Raw genomic sequence first — 14718 nt, 5'->3', positions numbered from 1 at the left:
TCAAACACACTTCTTATAAGCTGAAGGTTATCACACAGCTGGATGGGGATGTGGCGGGGGCATGTCAGTCACGGGGTCACCCAGACCTTGTCAGAGCTCCAGAGCACTCTGATATGCTGCGGTCTCGGCTCTCTACCAGCTCTGGCTTGGCTCACTGTCTTCAGTTTCCTGCAGTGACAGTTGTGGTCTGAGCTGTCACAATACCTCGCCTGGTAACAAGTGTCTGCCTCCTAGGGTCACTGTGAGGTTACACGAGTCATCATATGTGAAGTGCTAAGGGCAGGGCCTGACGCTTACAGGAAGCCCTCAGCAAGTGCTGGCTGCCGGTCACAGCCAGCGCAGAAATGGCACTCCTCTTTGTGGGGCCCCAGGCGCTGTCAAGACAGCCATGGGGTGGAACACAGGCCCCTTGCTGATCTCAGCTCCCAAGGATCTGGGACACAAAAAGGTGCCATCTGGTTCTGTTCCCACAGCTGGGCACCTCCCCAAGAGGCAACTGTGACAGAGAGATGACGAAAATGCCAAGTGTCGAAATTAAAAAGATAATGTAAGTACTGGTTCATCTTCGCAAAGTGTTCTCCTAGGGAATTTAAATCCTTTCCCCTCCTGAGGAATGCCAGACACTCCACCTTCTCTCCAGAGACCCAGGGAAGTGGAACCCACTTCCGCCAAGCCCTCTCACCCCAGCAAATGGCTTCCCCAGACGCTGCCTGAGTACCCCCAACTCAGTCACATGAGAGACTCCTGGCCTTTTAAGTCATTAATACTCTGGGTAACTTTACCTCCTGTTGATGATGAGGACTCTGTAAGAAACAGAGGGCTGAGTAATAAGGAGCTGTTCCAGGGAGAGGTCGGGCACCCAGGGACATGTGCACCCATGGGGATCCTATCTTGGCCAAATGATGTTCCAACCATTGATTCGGGCACTCGGGACTCCTCACATAAATACTAAGCGTCGTTTGGAGAACTGTATTTCAAAAGAAAAAAAATTTTATTCCTTATAATAAGCAAGCATTAGTTAATTCATGAATTTATAGCATCCTATTAGCTTCTTTTGCTGCTGAGCTTACCAGGGTCTGAAGTAACTCCCCAGTGACTGCCGGAGAAGGTGCCCTCCCAGATTGTAGCAGTGGGACCAGACTCCTACAGGCTCTTCCTACTCACTAACTGCCACTGTTCTCCGAAGCCAGGTGCATTCCAAACCTTAGAGGGAAAACCAAGCAGCAGTATCAACAAGTGCAAAGTCAGGGGCAGCCATGAACACATTAGCAACTGTGCTTTAAGATGCAAACAGCTTTAAATCTGACTTCAAAGAGAAGTCCTTCTAGAGACACCATTGCTCCTTTCCAAAGAAAAAGTGGCTGTTTCTCAGACCCTGCCCCTTTGGGAGCCAACACTTTCATGTGGAGAATATGCAGTACATGGGAGCTAGGCAGAAGGCAGGGGCTTAGCACCCCCAAACTCATCCTCCATCAAACCCCCCACTACCTCACCCAAGCCACCCTCTGATGTTGTTGTTATTTGGCATGTTTTTCTACATCATATGTTGTGAGGGACACTGAGGGCCCAACCACCCATGTCCCTTCTATAATAATCTGTGGTTTGGATAGACCAGGAGGGCACTCTGGTTGCCTGAGGTGATTCCTCCAGTGGGAGATTTGGCTCAAGGATGCAAAGCCTAATTAATTTGGATGCAAAACCTAAATTAATCCATTCAGAGTGAAACACAGGCTTTGTTCCGGTAGGGAGAAGAGGAGCCTTTCCTTCCTCTTAGGAACCCGACCTTGGCAGTTGCCATCATCAGGAGGGAAAACAAACTGAACCCAAAACCGATGCAGTCCAGGATGTGGAGCTGAAAGAGAACAGATGCATCCAACCAAGTCCTGATAAGCTACAGCACTTTAGCAGCAAACCAACCTTTCAACCAGCCCTACCTTGGGATGTTTTAGTTGTGTATGCTGACAAATTCCCTGGTATCTGCACCATTTGGATGTGGATTTTCTGTCACTGAACTGTGAAACCTGTAATAAAATCATCCTTAGGGCAAAAAATTCAAAGAAGCCTCTTGTTGGCAGCATACCTGACGTGAGATGGGGAAACTGAGTTTCATAGTGCAGTAGCCTTTGCCCCATTCCTTCGATCCCCTTGTAAAGGTAAAAAGAGCCAGGCTCACTACGACCCTCTAACAGCACTGCTAGGAATTTACCCAAGGGACACAGGAGTGCTGATGCACAGGGGCACATGGACCCCAGTGTTTACAGCAGCACTCTCAACAATGGCAAAGTATAGAAAGAGCCCAAAAGCCCATCAATTAATGAATCGATGAAGAAGAGGTGTATGTATGGAATACTACTTGGCAATGAGAAAGAACGAAATGCTGCCATTTGCAGCAACATAGATGGAACTAGAAGGTATTACCCTGAGTGAGATAAGTCAGTCAGAGAAGGACAGATATCATATGTTTTCACTTATACGTAGGTCTAGAGAAACTGAACAGAAGACCATGGGGAAAGGGAAGGGGACAAAATAGTTTCAGAGAGGGAGAGAGCCAAACCATATGAGACTCTTAAATACAGAGAACAAACTGAGGGTTGGTGAGGGCCGGGGCAGAGGGGAAATGGGTGATGGTCACTGAGGAGGGTACTTGTTGGGATGAGCACCGGGTATTGTATGTAAGTGATGAATAATGGGAATCTACCCCCAAAACCAGGAGCACACCGTATGCACTGTTTGTTAGCCAAATTGAGAATAAATTGTACACACACACACACACACACACACACACACACACACAGAGAGCCAGGCTCAGATGAAGCAGACGGGTGAGGAGGTAGGTAGCATATTGTAAAGTCCACAGGGGCTGCTCCCCAACGCATCTGCCACTTAGTAGGAGCTTTGCAAAGGAGGCCAGGGAGGAATACTTGCCATTTGGCTGGGTGGCGAAGGAGCCACAACTCCAGACAGTCTGAGCTCAGAGCCCACGCCCTTTCCCAGGAGAGCAGAGGCCAAGAAAGCTGGAAGAATTCAAATCACACGCACCCAGGAAAGACACGGGGAGCACTGGGACAGACATGTAACGTGGCAGCAGGAAAGCTGTCGGCCTGTATACCAGCAACGCTGGTTCGGATGCACACTCCTTGCGGCCATTTTAATTGAGACTGTGAGAGACCTTACCCTGGACAGGAGATGAAAACCTCGAGGGCCAGCAACATTAGAAACAATTCACTGTGACTGAAAACGGGAGTGGATTCTCCTGGGAAATGCTGTGAGCCAAGGCTTGCTTCAGCTCGGGGGCAGAAAAGCGTCCAGGTTGCACCCAACGCCCACACTCCGGAATGCAGGATGCCGCCGCCCCCGCNAGCGGGCTTATGCAAGACAAAGAATCGGTTTCTGGAAACCAGGCTGCTGTGCCGCCTCTTGCATCCCCACTCCCAGACACAACGGGTCCCCAACGGGTGATAAATATCCAAAGGGCCAAGGGAAGGCCAAGTGGAAAGTTGCGCAAGCCCACACAAGTCTCCTGGCCCTGACGTGGCACCTCCGCCCCAGGCCCCCCCGCCCCCCCACGCCGTGACCCTGCGCGCGCGCGGGGATGGGAGCGGACGCAGGCCTGTGGGGGCAGGGCGGCCAGGGGAGCGCCGGTGTCCCCTTCCTGCGGTGCTGCTGAGCCACACAAGGAAAAGCACGCCCTGAGAGCTGACCGCAGGTCTGAAGGGAAGGCTGACAGCCCCGAGGCGGCAGGACAATGAACCGACCCCACGGGCCCCAAGAAACCCGGGCATTCCTGAGAGGGGTCCTCTATGCGCCCCCTGCGGAGAAGAGAGCCCGAATGAGGCTCTCGAATTGTGCCACAGAATTCTACCCTCTCTCACGGCCTCTCCCTCGTCAGCCCAGCCCTCAGGCGGCTCGGGGCTGGCGGCGCTTCCTCCCCGTCAGCTGCAGTGAACATACCCTCCACAGCGGGGAAGAGCAGCTTAGCGCCTCTCGCGTCTTGATCCCTAATTTAAACCAAAGGGAGAGAGGACGCCCCTCCAGTTCCACTTCCTGAATCCCTTCTTTCAGAAGAAGGCCGACCTTTTACAAAAGAAGCATTCAAAGCTCCAAACAGGATGTAACATTCTTTCATGCCAACCCGGTTGGATTTTTTTTTTTTTTTTAAACTTGAAAAACTCATCTTCCTAGGGTAGCCTGTGTTAAGTTGGGTCTAAACCTTGAAAAACTCTGAACTCGCTGTGATTTCTCCCTTGGGAAATCTTTATGCGGTCCTGAAAGCATCAGAAGGGCATTTCATTTTAAGTGCTTGACTCAGAGAACTGGCCAAAAATAAGGGGAGGTGAGGGTAACTATAGACACACTCCAAGAAGGCGCGCTCCAGATAACCAAATGAGGCCAGAGTTAAATACAGTCATTTGTAGAACGAAGACTAAGGGTTCAGAGAAAGAAGGCAGCATAACTATTTGCCCAGACAGGAGATCCAGTCAAACGACCTAACATAGGGGTGAGGCAGGGAACGGAGAGAGCACATACAACATGTTTTAAAAAATTGTTCTTGACCTTCCTGGACACTTATTTTTTTCATTCCGGAGAGATGAAGATTTATGTCCACACCAAAAGCCCCCACATAAATGGTTATAGCAGCTCTATTCATAATAGCCCCAAACCGGAACCTACCCAGATGTCCTCCAGTAAGTGAATCCACAGACTGTGGTACAGTGGTACCACGGACTGCTACTCCACAACAAAATGGAATGGACTACTGATAGATACAATAACCTGGGAGAATCTCCAGAGAATTATGCTGAGTGGAAAAAGAAGCCAGTCCTAAAAGGTTACATTGGTGTGATTCCATTTATACATTTCTGAAATGACAAGTGTTTAACAGCGGACAACAGACTGGTGGTTGCTGGGAATGTCTGGCTGTAACAGGGCAGCAGGAGGGGCTCCTGCAGTGGTGGGAATGTTGAGTCCTGATTGTATCAGTGTGGTATTCTGGATGTGATTCTGTATTATGGCTACATTACAGATGTTACCATTGGGGGACAAAGTTAAAGGGCACTGAATTATATCTTAACAACTACATGTGAATCAATCCACAATTATCACAACATAAAAAAGTTTAATCAAAAAATCCCACAACCAACTGCTCTCAGTAGTCATATTGGTGGTGGTGGTAGTATTGCTACTCTGAGTATATGTGTATAATAGGGGATAAAGCACATGAGTTGTTACAGGATATTCTAATTCTATGCCCCCTGATCTTTGAATGCTGATTCTGGGTGTAAATGATTATAATATAGAAAATGTAAAGTAAGTAAAAAAAACTGCAATCCTGAATTACAGTATGAACTCATGAGTTATTTTTATCTACTGATACACATAAAGAACTAACCTATAGCAATGAGCATTTGTAGCATATAAATTACGGTTTTGTAATATCATTTTCCACTAAATGTAACCAAGGTTTCTTAGAGAGACTTGATTGCAGGTCTGGATGGGCCTGGGACAGCTTGTCAGACCAGAGAGGGAGGAAAGGATCGAAGATTACTGGGGTTATATCAAAAGGACTCAGGTCAACTGGAAGGGGCTTCCACCAGCCAAAGACAGGACATCTTTGTTTCAAAAAGGATAATGTCATCATTACTGTTGGGAAGTGGAAAGTGAAAGGTTTCACTTTTACTCTCAATGGTGAGAGAAATCTTGAACTTTGAAGGTCAGTTCGTGTTTTCCTTTTTTTAAAATGGCTTTTTGGGTTATGGGTCGTGCTTATAAAAATCAGTTTAAAAACGGAAAAGACTCAAGCTTTTATCCTACCTTTCCTATATGAATTCTACCACTAGAGCAAAAAAATATTTCAACTAAGAAATGAAAATAATGTATCCAGAGGGAAATACCATAGGATCCTCCATACGTAAACAATCCTAACAGTGCCAAACACCTGGTGTTAACAATGTGTCCACCACCCAGTCTGATACACTCTATTTCATCCACTGAAGACACTGGAAGTATAAAGAGCATCATCACTCCAAGTACTGCAAGGAAAAACAATCCCGAGGGGCCATCAATTGAAGATGCATTCCAACTTCAGAGAATGGTCAAGATAAAAATGGCCTTTAATCAATCAAGAATACCCATTGCATATCCTGATAGTTTTGTTACTGCTTCTCACTTTTCAGATATACAGAGGCCAGTATTATCACCCATCCTATATCACTAACAATTAAAGCAAAATAGCAATAAAGGTAAATGTGTACAGCCCTCAAAATACTAGATTGTGTGCAGGATTTTTTTTTTAAACCCATAGTTACCAATGTAGGATTGACAATCATGATCCTCTACCGCCTGTAGCTTCATCCAGTGAACATGTCTGTTGTTGGGGTTCCCTGATCGCATCTGTTGACATCAGCCCCTGATGACCCACAGAAGCCAGTCTTCTGCTGCAGCTGCTTTTCCTTCCACTGCCCATCAATCGTCTTCACCTTTCGGGTCTCAGCGGATCCTCAGCAAGTGCAGTAAGGAGAGTAAGTGCACCAAACCTTAGATTTGTAATCAGGGATCTGTGAACCTCTGCAATTATGTGCAAAATATCCCACGCATATGCATTTTTTATGAGATTCTGGAATTGCTGGTTATTTTCCTTTTGAGTGTATCTTGCCTGCCATCTGGCTGGCTGTGTCAAGAGTAGGCTGTAATCAATCATGATTATTTCCAAGATGCTTTTTCTTCATGAAACATTTTGGTGAGAGGATCATCTGTTGAGACATGATTCCAATCTTATGTAAATGGATATAAATGGCCCTGGGTACATAAGAGAGGAAGGGGTGAGAGATGGCAGTCTATTTTTGGAGTGATCAGAAAGCTCCGATGCCAGTCAACTATGGAGCCCAGGACTATCATCACATTAGGCATAGGCACCGCTCACTGAAAACCCATAATACTAGCATCCCTTGCTGCTTTATGTAAGAAAATATGTTAAGTGCTATGGAGTCCATATACCCAGATTAAAAAAAAAAGGCAAGTAACATGCATGTCTAATCTATGATCCTATCCACGCTGGCATCACTTTACTGGCCCACGAGCCAAATCTGGCCTGTCGTCCTTTATTGTATTATCTGCGTAACATATATTTTACACTTCAAATATTTTTTAAAAAATCAGAATATTGTGTGGCACGTGAAGAGGACTTAAAATTCACATCTGTGTTCATAAAGTTTTACTGGAAAAGAACCAGGCCCATTCCCTCAGATGCCATCGACGGCTGCCTCTGAGTTACACAGTGAGCAGAGCTTCCAGAGACGGTCTGTCCCACAAAGCCTCAAGTATTTGCTCTCTCTGGTCCATTACAGAGTAAGTTTACCAACGCCCTCCTCAGAACTCAGGTTTAGCAAGTTCTCTCTTAACTTTGTCATAAATAAAAGATAAAATCTGGATGTGTAGCTGCAATACATTCCCTATTTATTATTCTGTTTGCTGTAGTTTCCAAAGCCGGTGCACCCTACACGCACAAGAATGCAAAACAGGAACCCAGACGGCCGGTCTCAGGCTTCCCGTTTGCTATTTCTGGCTTTGCAATTTTCCTACATGGCATGCACGCAGGAGAGAAAAAACAACAATTACCCACCGTGCTAGATTTAAAAGCATTTAATGACATAGCATATATTTAACAGGGCAAAAGTTGAGAGGTACAGGTCATACGACTGAGTGCTAGGCCTGAGCGACCACCTCCCTGCTCCGGCCCAGCCTCTGGAGTTCATTCCTATCGATGCCATTTTGATTGTGCAGTAAGATGAAAATTTGTCATTACAATCATTACAGTGACAAAGAAATGCACACTATGTATCAAATAGCAAGGTAATGAAGCAAATTATAACACAGTGTGGCAACACACGAGCAAGTAACCATTAGAGTAACATTACTTTGTCCAGTAAATGCTTCAGTTCCACTTGTACACTTACCAATGATTTAAAGGGTTTATTATACATCTAGTTTTATTATACTTTGTACTAGAATTATCTCAAACATACAATATAATGTATTTCGGCAAAAAAAAATTGAAATTACAGATTATTTAAAACAGTATCAGTTTTCTATTCCTTCTCGTATACCGGTATACCGACATTCTTAACTGTCCTTGCAGTTGATGCAGAAAAGCCGCATGTCATGTGTTAGTAAGTGATGCCAGATACAAACAGTTTGGTCTGTAGATTTAACACGGAGCTGCACTGTGGCTGCAGCAAGATCATAATACACGATCTATTTAATCAAGGTTAGACCCGTCGTGGGCACTTTTAATAGTCAAGACTCAAGGTAACCACTGGAAATAAATGGAAGAGAATGGTATCAGGAAACTGGTATATTTTGTCTCTGGTGAGCACAGGAAGTATTGTTTAAGCACCGCTGCCTTGCATACCAACAGCACTAGAGGCGGGTTATTTCCAACGCAGCCTCACAAAATTGAGGAACAGTTTAAATATTGAGATCTAATCTATATAATTTCATTAAAAAAAATCTGGTCTTCCCTCTGCACCTCAAACTTTTGTAACTTGGAGATAAAGTGTTTAGGTATATTTCCCCCACCCCCCAGAAATGCTCTATAAATTAAAAAAAAAATCAACCACATTGAAGAACATTAGGCACAGAGAGTAATGTGTTGGTTCTGAGCTTGCATGCTGGAGTTTCACTGAAAAGGTAAGAGAAGGGCAGGAGGTGAAGGAAAGGAGTTCACTTCTTTTTGCCAAAAATGCTGAACCTCTTCTCCTTGTCTTTCTCTTTGTCCTTCTCCCGCTTGCCAGGGCTAGACTCGCTGGTGATGGTGACGACGCTGGTGGGCAAGGTCTGTGCCCGGCTGGAGGCTGGCGTGCTCTGGGTGCTGGCGGACACCTCGTGTTTATCGGAGGAGATGGCAGAGGAGATGGCCTGGATCCATGTGTTCATTTCCTCCTGGACAAAGGAGGCACAGGTGAGACTCAACTAAGAGATGCGGATTTAAAATGCTCTTGCTCCACCTGCCCGACCAGTGCGCCTCCATTGGTAGGAAGGCTTGGGAACAGTGCATCTGGCCCACAGAGACACCTAGCTAACTGAGGCAAGCAGCTCCCAAATGGGCCTGTGCAGAGTGAACACGGTTCAGCTTTCCCGAGAACTGGGTTTACAGTATCCTTCAGAAGTCACCATTCTAGTGTGTGGTCCTACAAACATGGAGGAATGAGAAGACGGGTCTCCACTGGTGGGTATCAGCTCCCACCCCTATAAGTTTCTTCTTCTTTTACTTTTTTCAAAAAAAGTGAAATATATTTGATATACAACCCTGCATAAATTTAACTGAAGTTAGTTTTTCAAATCTAAAGCACTGCCCATGTTGTGGTCCCGTCAACAGACCTTCTCTCCCTGCAAGGAGGGGCACATGAAATGGTCAGGTAGAGGCACAGTGCAGCAAGGAGGCTCTGTGACTGGACTTGAGAATTCATATCCAGTCCTGGGACCACTTCACTGTGCCTCATCCACTGCGAAGAGAGTGGGGGCAGGGGCGGGGGAAGATTTTCCCCTGTCAACTTCAGGGTCCTGGCACTAGCTCTCCTGACACAGAGACAGTGGGATGCCATTCACTGACTCCTAGGATATAAGGTGAACCAAACAGCTTCCTGTTGTTAGTGACTGTAGAGACCAGATGACAGAAGCCATGGCTGATCATTACTTCTATATGGAAACACTGTGAACAAAGCTTATCATGCCAATAAATACTTGCAGACTCCTAACTACTGATAGAAATGAATCTTAAAAACTTACATCATCTTTGGCTTGGAAGAGGTACTCATTGCCATCGTTTAGTCTGTAAATTGAAGGAAGAAGGTCAGTCACAATTTGACTTAAGAAAAACAAAACCCTCAATTCCCAAAACCTATGTGTGATATAAGCAGGCCACCGGAATGCTACCAGAAATGCCCATCAGAGTTCTGCATACATCACCAGCTGTGCCCAGGACCCACAAAGGTCCAGCAACAGCACCTTCAACATCAAGAAGCTATATAATTGGGCCAAAACAATATACACGAACACTTCATGTTTTAGTCCACTGGAAGGATCAAAAACACCCCAAACATAATCAACATCTGGGTTTGCTATGGCAAAGGTCACTTAATGTCTAATCATTGCTCTAAACTGAATTTAAGAGAAAATGCTTTAAAAATTCCAAGTCCTTTCATTACATAATCAAAAAGGGAGCCATCCAACAAGAAGACGTCACAATTGTAAATATTAATGCACCCAACACGGAACCACTCAAATACATAGAGCAGCTAATAATAAACATAAAGAAAGTAATCAATAGTACTATAATAACAGTAGGGGACTTTAACACACCACTTACAGGAAATCAAGACAGAAAACTGGCTTGGATGACCAGATGGATCTAACATATTCACAACATTCCATCTTAAACCAGCAGAATGCACATTCTTTTCAAGTACATATGGAACATTCTCCAGAAAAAAATCACCTATTGGGGCCACAAAACAACTCTGAACAAATTTAAAAAAGACCAAAGTTGTATCATGCATCATTTCTGATCACAATGGTATGAAACTAGAAATCAATCACAAGAAAAAAATCTAGAAGGAACATAGATACATGGAGCTTAAATAACATTCTATTTAACAATGAATGCATCAAACAAGAAATCAGAAGAGGAAATCAGGGAGACAAATGAAAATAAAAACACAATGGCCCAAAAATCTTTGGGATGTAGAAAAAGCTGTTCTATGAGGGAAGTTTACAGCAATACGGAATTCCCTAAAGAAGCAAGAAAAATCGCAAATAAATAACCTAATCTTATACCTAAAGGAGCTAATAAAAGAACAACAACAACAAAAAAACCCCAAACCAGTAGAAGGAAGGAAATAAAAGATGAGAGGATCAGAGCAGAAAAAAAGGAAAAAAAAAAACACCTAAAAAAACAGTAAGAGATCAATGAAACCAGGAGTTGGTTCATTGGAAAGATCAATAAGATTGATAAACTTTTGGCCAGATTCATTAAAAAAAAAAAAAAAAAGGACTCAATTAATAAAATCAGAAATGAAAGATGAGAAACAACTGACACCACAGAAACACAACGGATGATAAAAGCATATTATGAAAACTCACATGCCAACAAACTGGGCATAACCTAGAAGAAATGGGTAAGTTCCTAGAAACATATAACCTCCAAAAATGGAATCAGGAAGAAACAGAAGATCTGAATAGACTGATGAGACCACCAATGAAATTGAATCAATAATCAAAACACTCCCAAAAACAAAGTCCAGAACTAGATGGCTTCACAAGTGAATTCGACCATTTATTTATTTCTTATTTTTAAAAACTTTTTTTAAGGGGCGCCTGGGTGGCTCAGTGAAGCATCCAACTTTGGCTCAGGTCATAATTTTACCGTTCCAGAGTTTGAGCCTTGCATCGGGCTTGGTGCTGACACCTCAGAGCCTGGAGCCTGTTTTGGACTCTATGTCTCCCCCTCTCTCTCTCTTTCTGCACTCCCCCCGCCCCCCACCTCTCTCTCTCAAAAGTAAGTAAACATTAAAAAATATTTTTAAAAACTTAATCTTTAAGTTTATTTATTTTGAGAGAGAGAGAAAGCATGAGACCATGACCTGAGCCGAAATCAGAAGCCTAACTGACTGAGCCACTCAGCGCCTCTCCACCAAACGTTTAAAGAAGAGTGAATACATAACCTTCTCGAGTTATTACAAAAAACAAAAGAGGAATGAAAGTTTCCTAATTCATTCTATGAGGCCAGCATGACCCTGATAGCAATATCAGATACAGAAAATTACGGGTATCTCTGATAAATATAGACAGATGCAAAAATTCTCAACAAAATATTACCAAACTGTTGGGGTACCTGGCTGGCTCATTCGGAAGAGCACTGGACTCCTGACCTTGGGGTTGTGAGTTTGAATACCACGTTGGGTGTGGAGATTACTTAAATAAAAAGCTTAAAAAAAATTAGCAAACCAAATCTACATTAAAAAAATCACTACAATCAAGTGGGATTTATTCCGGCGTTGCAAGGGTTAGTACTTGCAAATCAATCAACATGATACATCGCATCAACGAGAAAAAGGATAAAAACCATATGATCATTTCAGTAGACACAGAAAAAGCCCTCATATATAGGTTTAGGGATGCCTGGCTGGCTCAGTTCGTAAAGCATGCAACTCTTGACTCAGGATCGTAAGTTCAGGCTCCACACTGCGTGTGAGGCCTACTTAATAAACATAAAACAAAAAACAAAGTAGGTTTAAAGGGAACATACCTCAACATAATAAAGGTCATCTATGAAAACCCCACAGCCAACATCATCCTCAAGGGGGAAAGACTGAGAGTTTTTCCCCTAACGTCAGGAACAAGACAAGGACGTCTACTCTTACTGCTTTTATTCAACATGGTACTAGAAGTCCTAGTCACAGCAATCAAACAACAGAAAGAAATAAAAGGCATCCAAATTGATAAGGAAAAAGTAAAACAGTCACTTTTCGCAAATGACATTATATATAGAAAACACTAAACTCTCCACCAAAAAACTACTAGAGCTGATAAACAAATTCACTAAGGTTGCAAGATATAAAAATCAATATACAGAAATATGTTGCATTTCTATACATGAATAGAAGTAGCAGAAAAGAAAATTAAGAAAACAGTCCTGGGGCACCTGGCTGGCTAAGTCAGTGTAGTATGTGACTCTTGATCTCAGGGTTGTGGGTCCTAACCCCATGCTGGTTGTAGTGATTACTTGAAAATAAAATCTTTAAAAAAATTTTTTTTTAACTTTACTTATTTTGAGAGAGACAGGGAGGGAGGGAATGAGGGAGGGAGGGAGGGAGTGCAAGTGTGCACACAAGCAGGGGAGGGTCAGAGAGAAGGAGAGACAGAACCCCAAGCAGGCTCTGCACTATCAGTCCACAGCCTGATGAGGGGCTCAAACTCACAGACCCATGAAATCATGACCTGAGCTGAGATCAAGAGTTGGACACTTAACTGAATGTACCACCCAGGTGTCCTTAAAAATAAAACTTTTTTTTTTTTAAAAAAGGTCCCATTTACAGTTGCACCAAAAATAATTACAATAACTAGGAATAATCTTAATCAAGGAGATGTAAGACTATAGATTTAAAACTATAAAACACTGATGAAAGAAACTAAAGATGGCACAAACAAATGGAAAGATGTTCCAGGCTCATGGAATAAGGAAAACAAATACTGTTAAAATGTCCATACTACCCAAAGCAACCTACAGATTTAATACAATCTCTATGGAGCTACCATCAGTATTTTTCAAAGAATTAGAACAAATAATCCTAAAATTTGTGTGGAACCATGAAAGATCCCAAGTAGCCAAATAAGTCTTGAAAAAAAAAATTGGGAGGCATCACAGTCCCATTCAACAAACGGTGTTGAGAAAACTGTATAGTAATGTGAAAAGAATGAAACCGGACCACTTTCCTATGCCATACACAAAAATAAACTCAAAATGGATTAAGGGCCTACATGTAGACCTGAAACTACAAAAACTCTAGAAGACAGCACAGGCACTAATTTCTCTGCTATTAGCCATAGCAACATTTTTCTAGAGATGTCTTCTGACAAAAGAAACAAAAGTGGAAGTAAACTATTGGGACTTTATCAAAATAAAAAGCTCCTTCACAGGAAGCAAACAATAGGCAAAACTAAAAGGGAACCTATGGAATGGGAGAAAGTATTTGCAAGGGACATATCCAATAAAAGGTTAGTATCCAAAACATGTAAGGAACTTACACAACACCAAAAATCCCCACAAAGAATCCAATTAAGAATGGGCAGAAAACATCAATAAATATTTTTCTAAAGAAAACATTACAGATGGCCAGACACATGAAAAGATGCCCAACATCACTAGTCATCAGAGAAATTCAAATCAAAATCACAATGAGATAATCACCTCACACCTTTCAGAATGCTTAAAATAAAAAAACCCAAGAAACAACAAGTGTTGGCGAGGATATGAAGAAAAAGGAATCCTCACGCACTGTTGGCAGGAATGCAAACCAGTACAGGCACTGTGATAAACCGTATGGAGGTTTCTCAAAAAATTAAAAATAGAATTACCATGATTCAGTAATTCCACTATTGAGTATTTAATCAAAGAAAAAGAAAACATTAAATTCAAAAAGATGTGCACCCCTGTGCTTACTATAGCATTATTTACAATAGATACATTATGGAAGCAACCCAAGTGTCCATCGACAGATGCATGGATAAGATGTGATATATGTGTATTTACACACACACACACACACACACACACACACACACGAGTATAACTCAACCATAAAAAAGAATGAAATCTTGGTATCTGCAACAACATGTATGGGTCTACAAAATACAATGCTAAGTGAAATACACCAAATACAAATACTCTATGATTTCACTCATATGTGGAATTTAAGAAACAAAACAAAGGAACAAATGGAAAAAATAGAGATGCAAACCAAGAAACAGACTCTTTAATAGACAACAAACTGACGGTTACCAGAGGGGAGGTAGGTGGGGGGATGTATGAAATAGGTGAAGGAGACAGAGGACACTTCTCGCGATGAGCACCGAGTAATCTACAGAACTGCTGAAGGACTATACTGTACAGCTGAAACTAATAAAACACTGTATTGTTAATTACACTGGAATTTTAAAAATTTA

At 42.8% G+C, this 14718-nt stretch overlaps 1 protein-coding gene and 1 long non-coding RNA gene across 3 annotated transcripts in view; both read right to left on the bottom strand.

Annotated features, from left to right (window-relative positions):
- Window positions 1-535: 535 nt before the first annotated feature.
- Window positions 536-3321, bottom strand: LOC144238547 (uncharacterized). Its single transcript, XR_013337152.1, has 4 exons — window positions 3175-3321; window positions 1935-2021; window positions 1071-1203; window positions 536-967 (listed from the first exon to the last, which is right to left on the bottom strand). It is a non-coding gene; the product is annotated as an uncharacterized LOC144238547 (long non-coding RNA).
- A 4302-nt stretch (window positions 3322-7623) lies between these two features.
- Window positions 7624-14718, bottom strand: part of SPTBN1 (spectrin beta, non-erythrocytic 1) — a 196865-nt gene continuing 189770 nt past the window's right edge. For both annotated transcript variants that reach the window (XM_077772353.1, XM_077772354.1), the window contains 2 exons: window positions 9784-9826; window positions 7624-8937 (listed from right to left, as the gene is read on the bottom strand). In XM_077772353.1, coding sequence (XP_077628479.1) covers window positions 8719-8937; window positions 9784-9826 — 262 coding nt within the window. In that variant the 3' untranslated portion in view covers window positions 7624-8718. The remainder of the gene's footprint in view (window positions 8938-9783; window positions 9827-14718) is intronic.

This window comes from Crocuta crocuta, unplaced genomic scaffold (genome assembly GCF_008692635.1).
Source record: "Crocuta crocuta isolate KB4526 unplaced genomic scaffold, BGI_CrCroc_1.0 scaffold830, whole genome shotgun sequence".
NCBI classification, from domain to species: Eukaryota; Metazoa; Chordata; class Mammalia; order Carnivora; family Hyaenidae; genus Crocuta; species Crocuta crocuta.
This window is presented reverse-complemented; position numbering and strand designations above follow the sequence as displayed.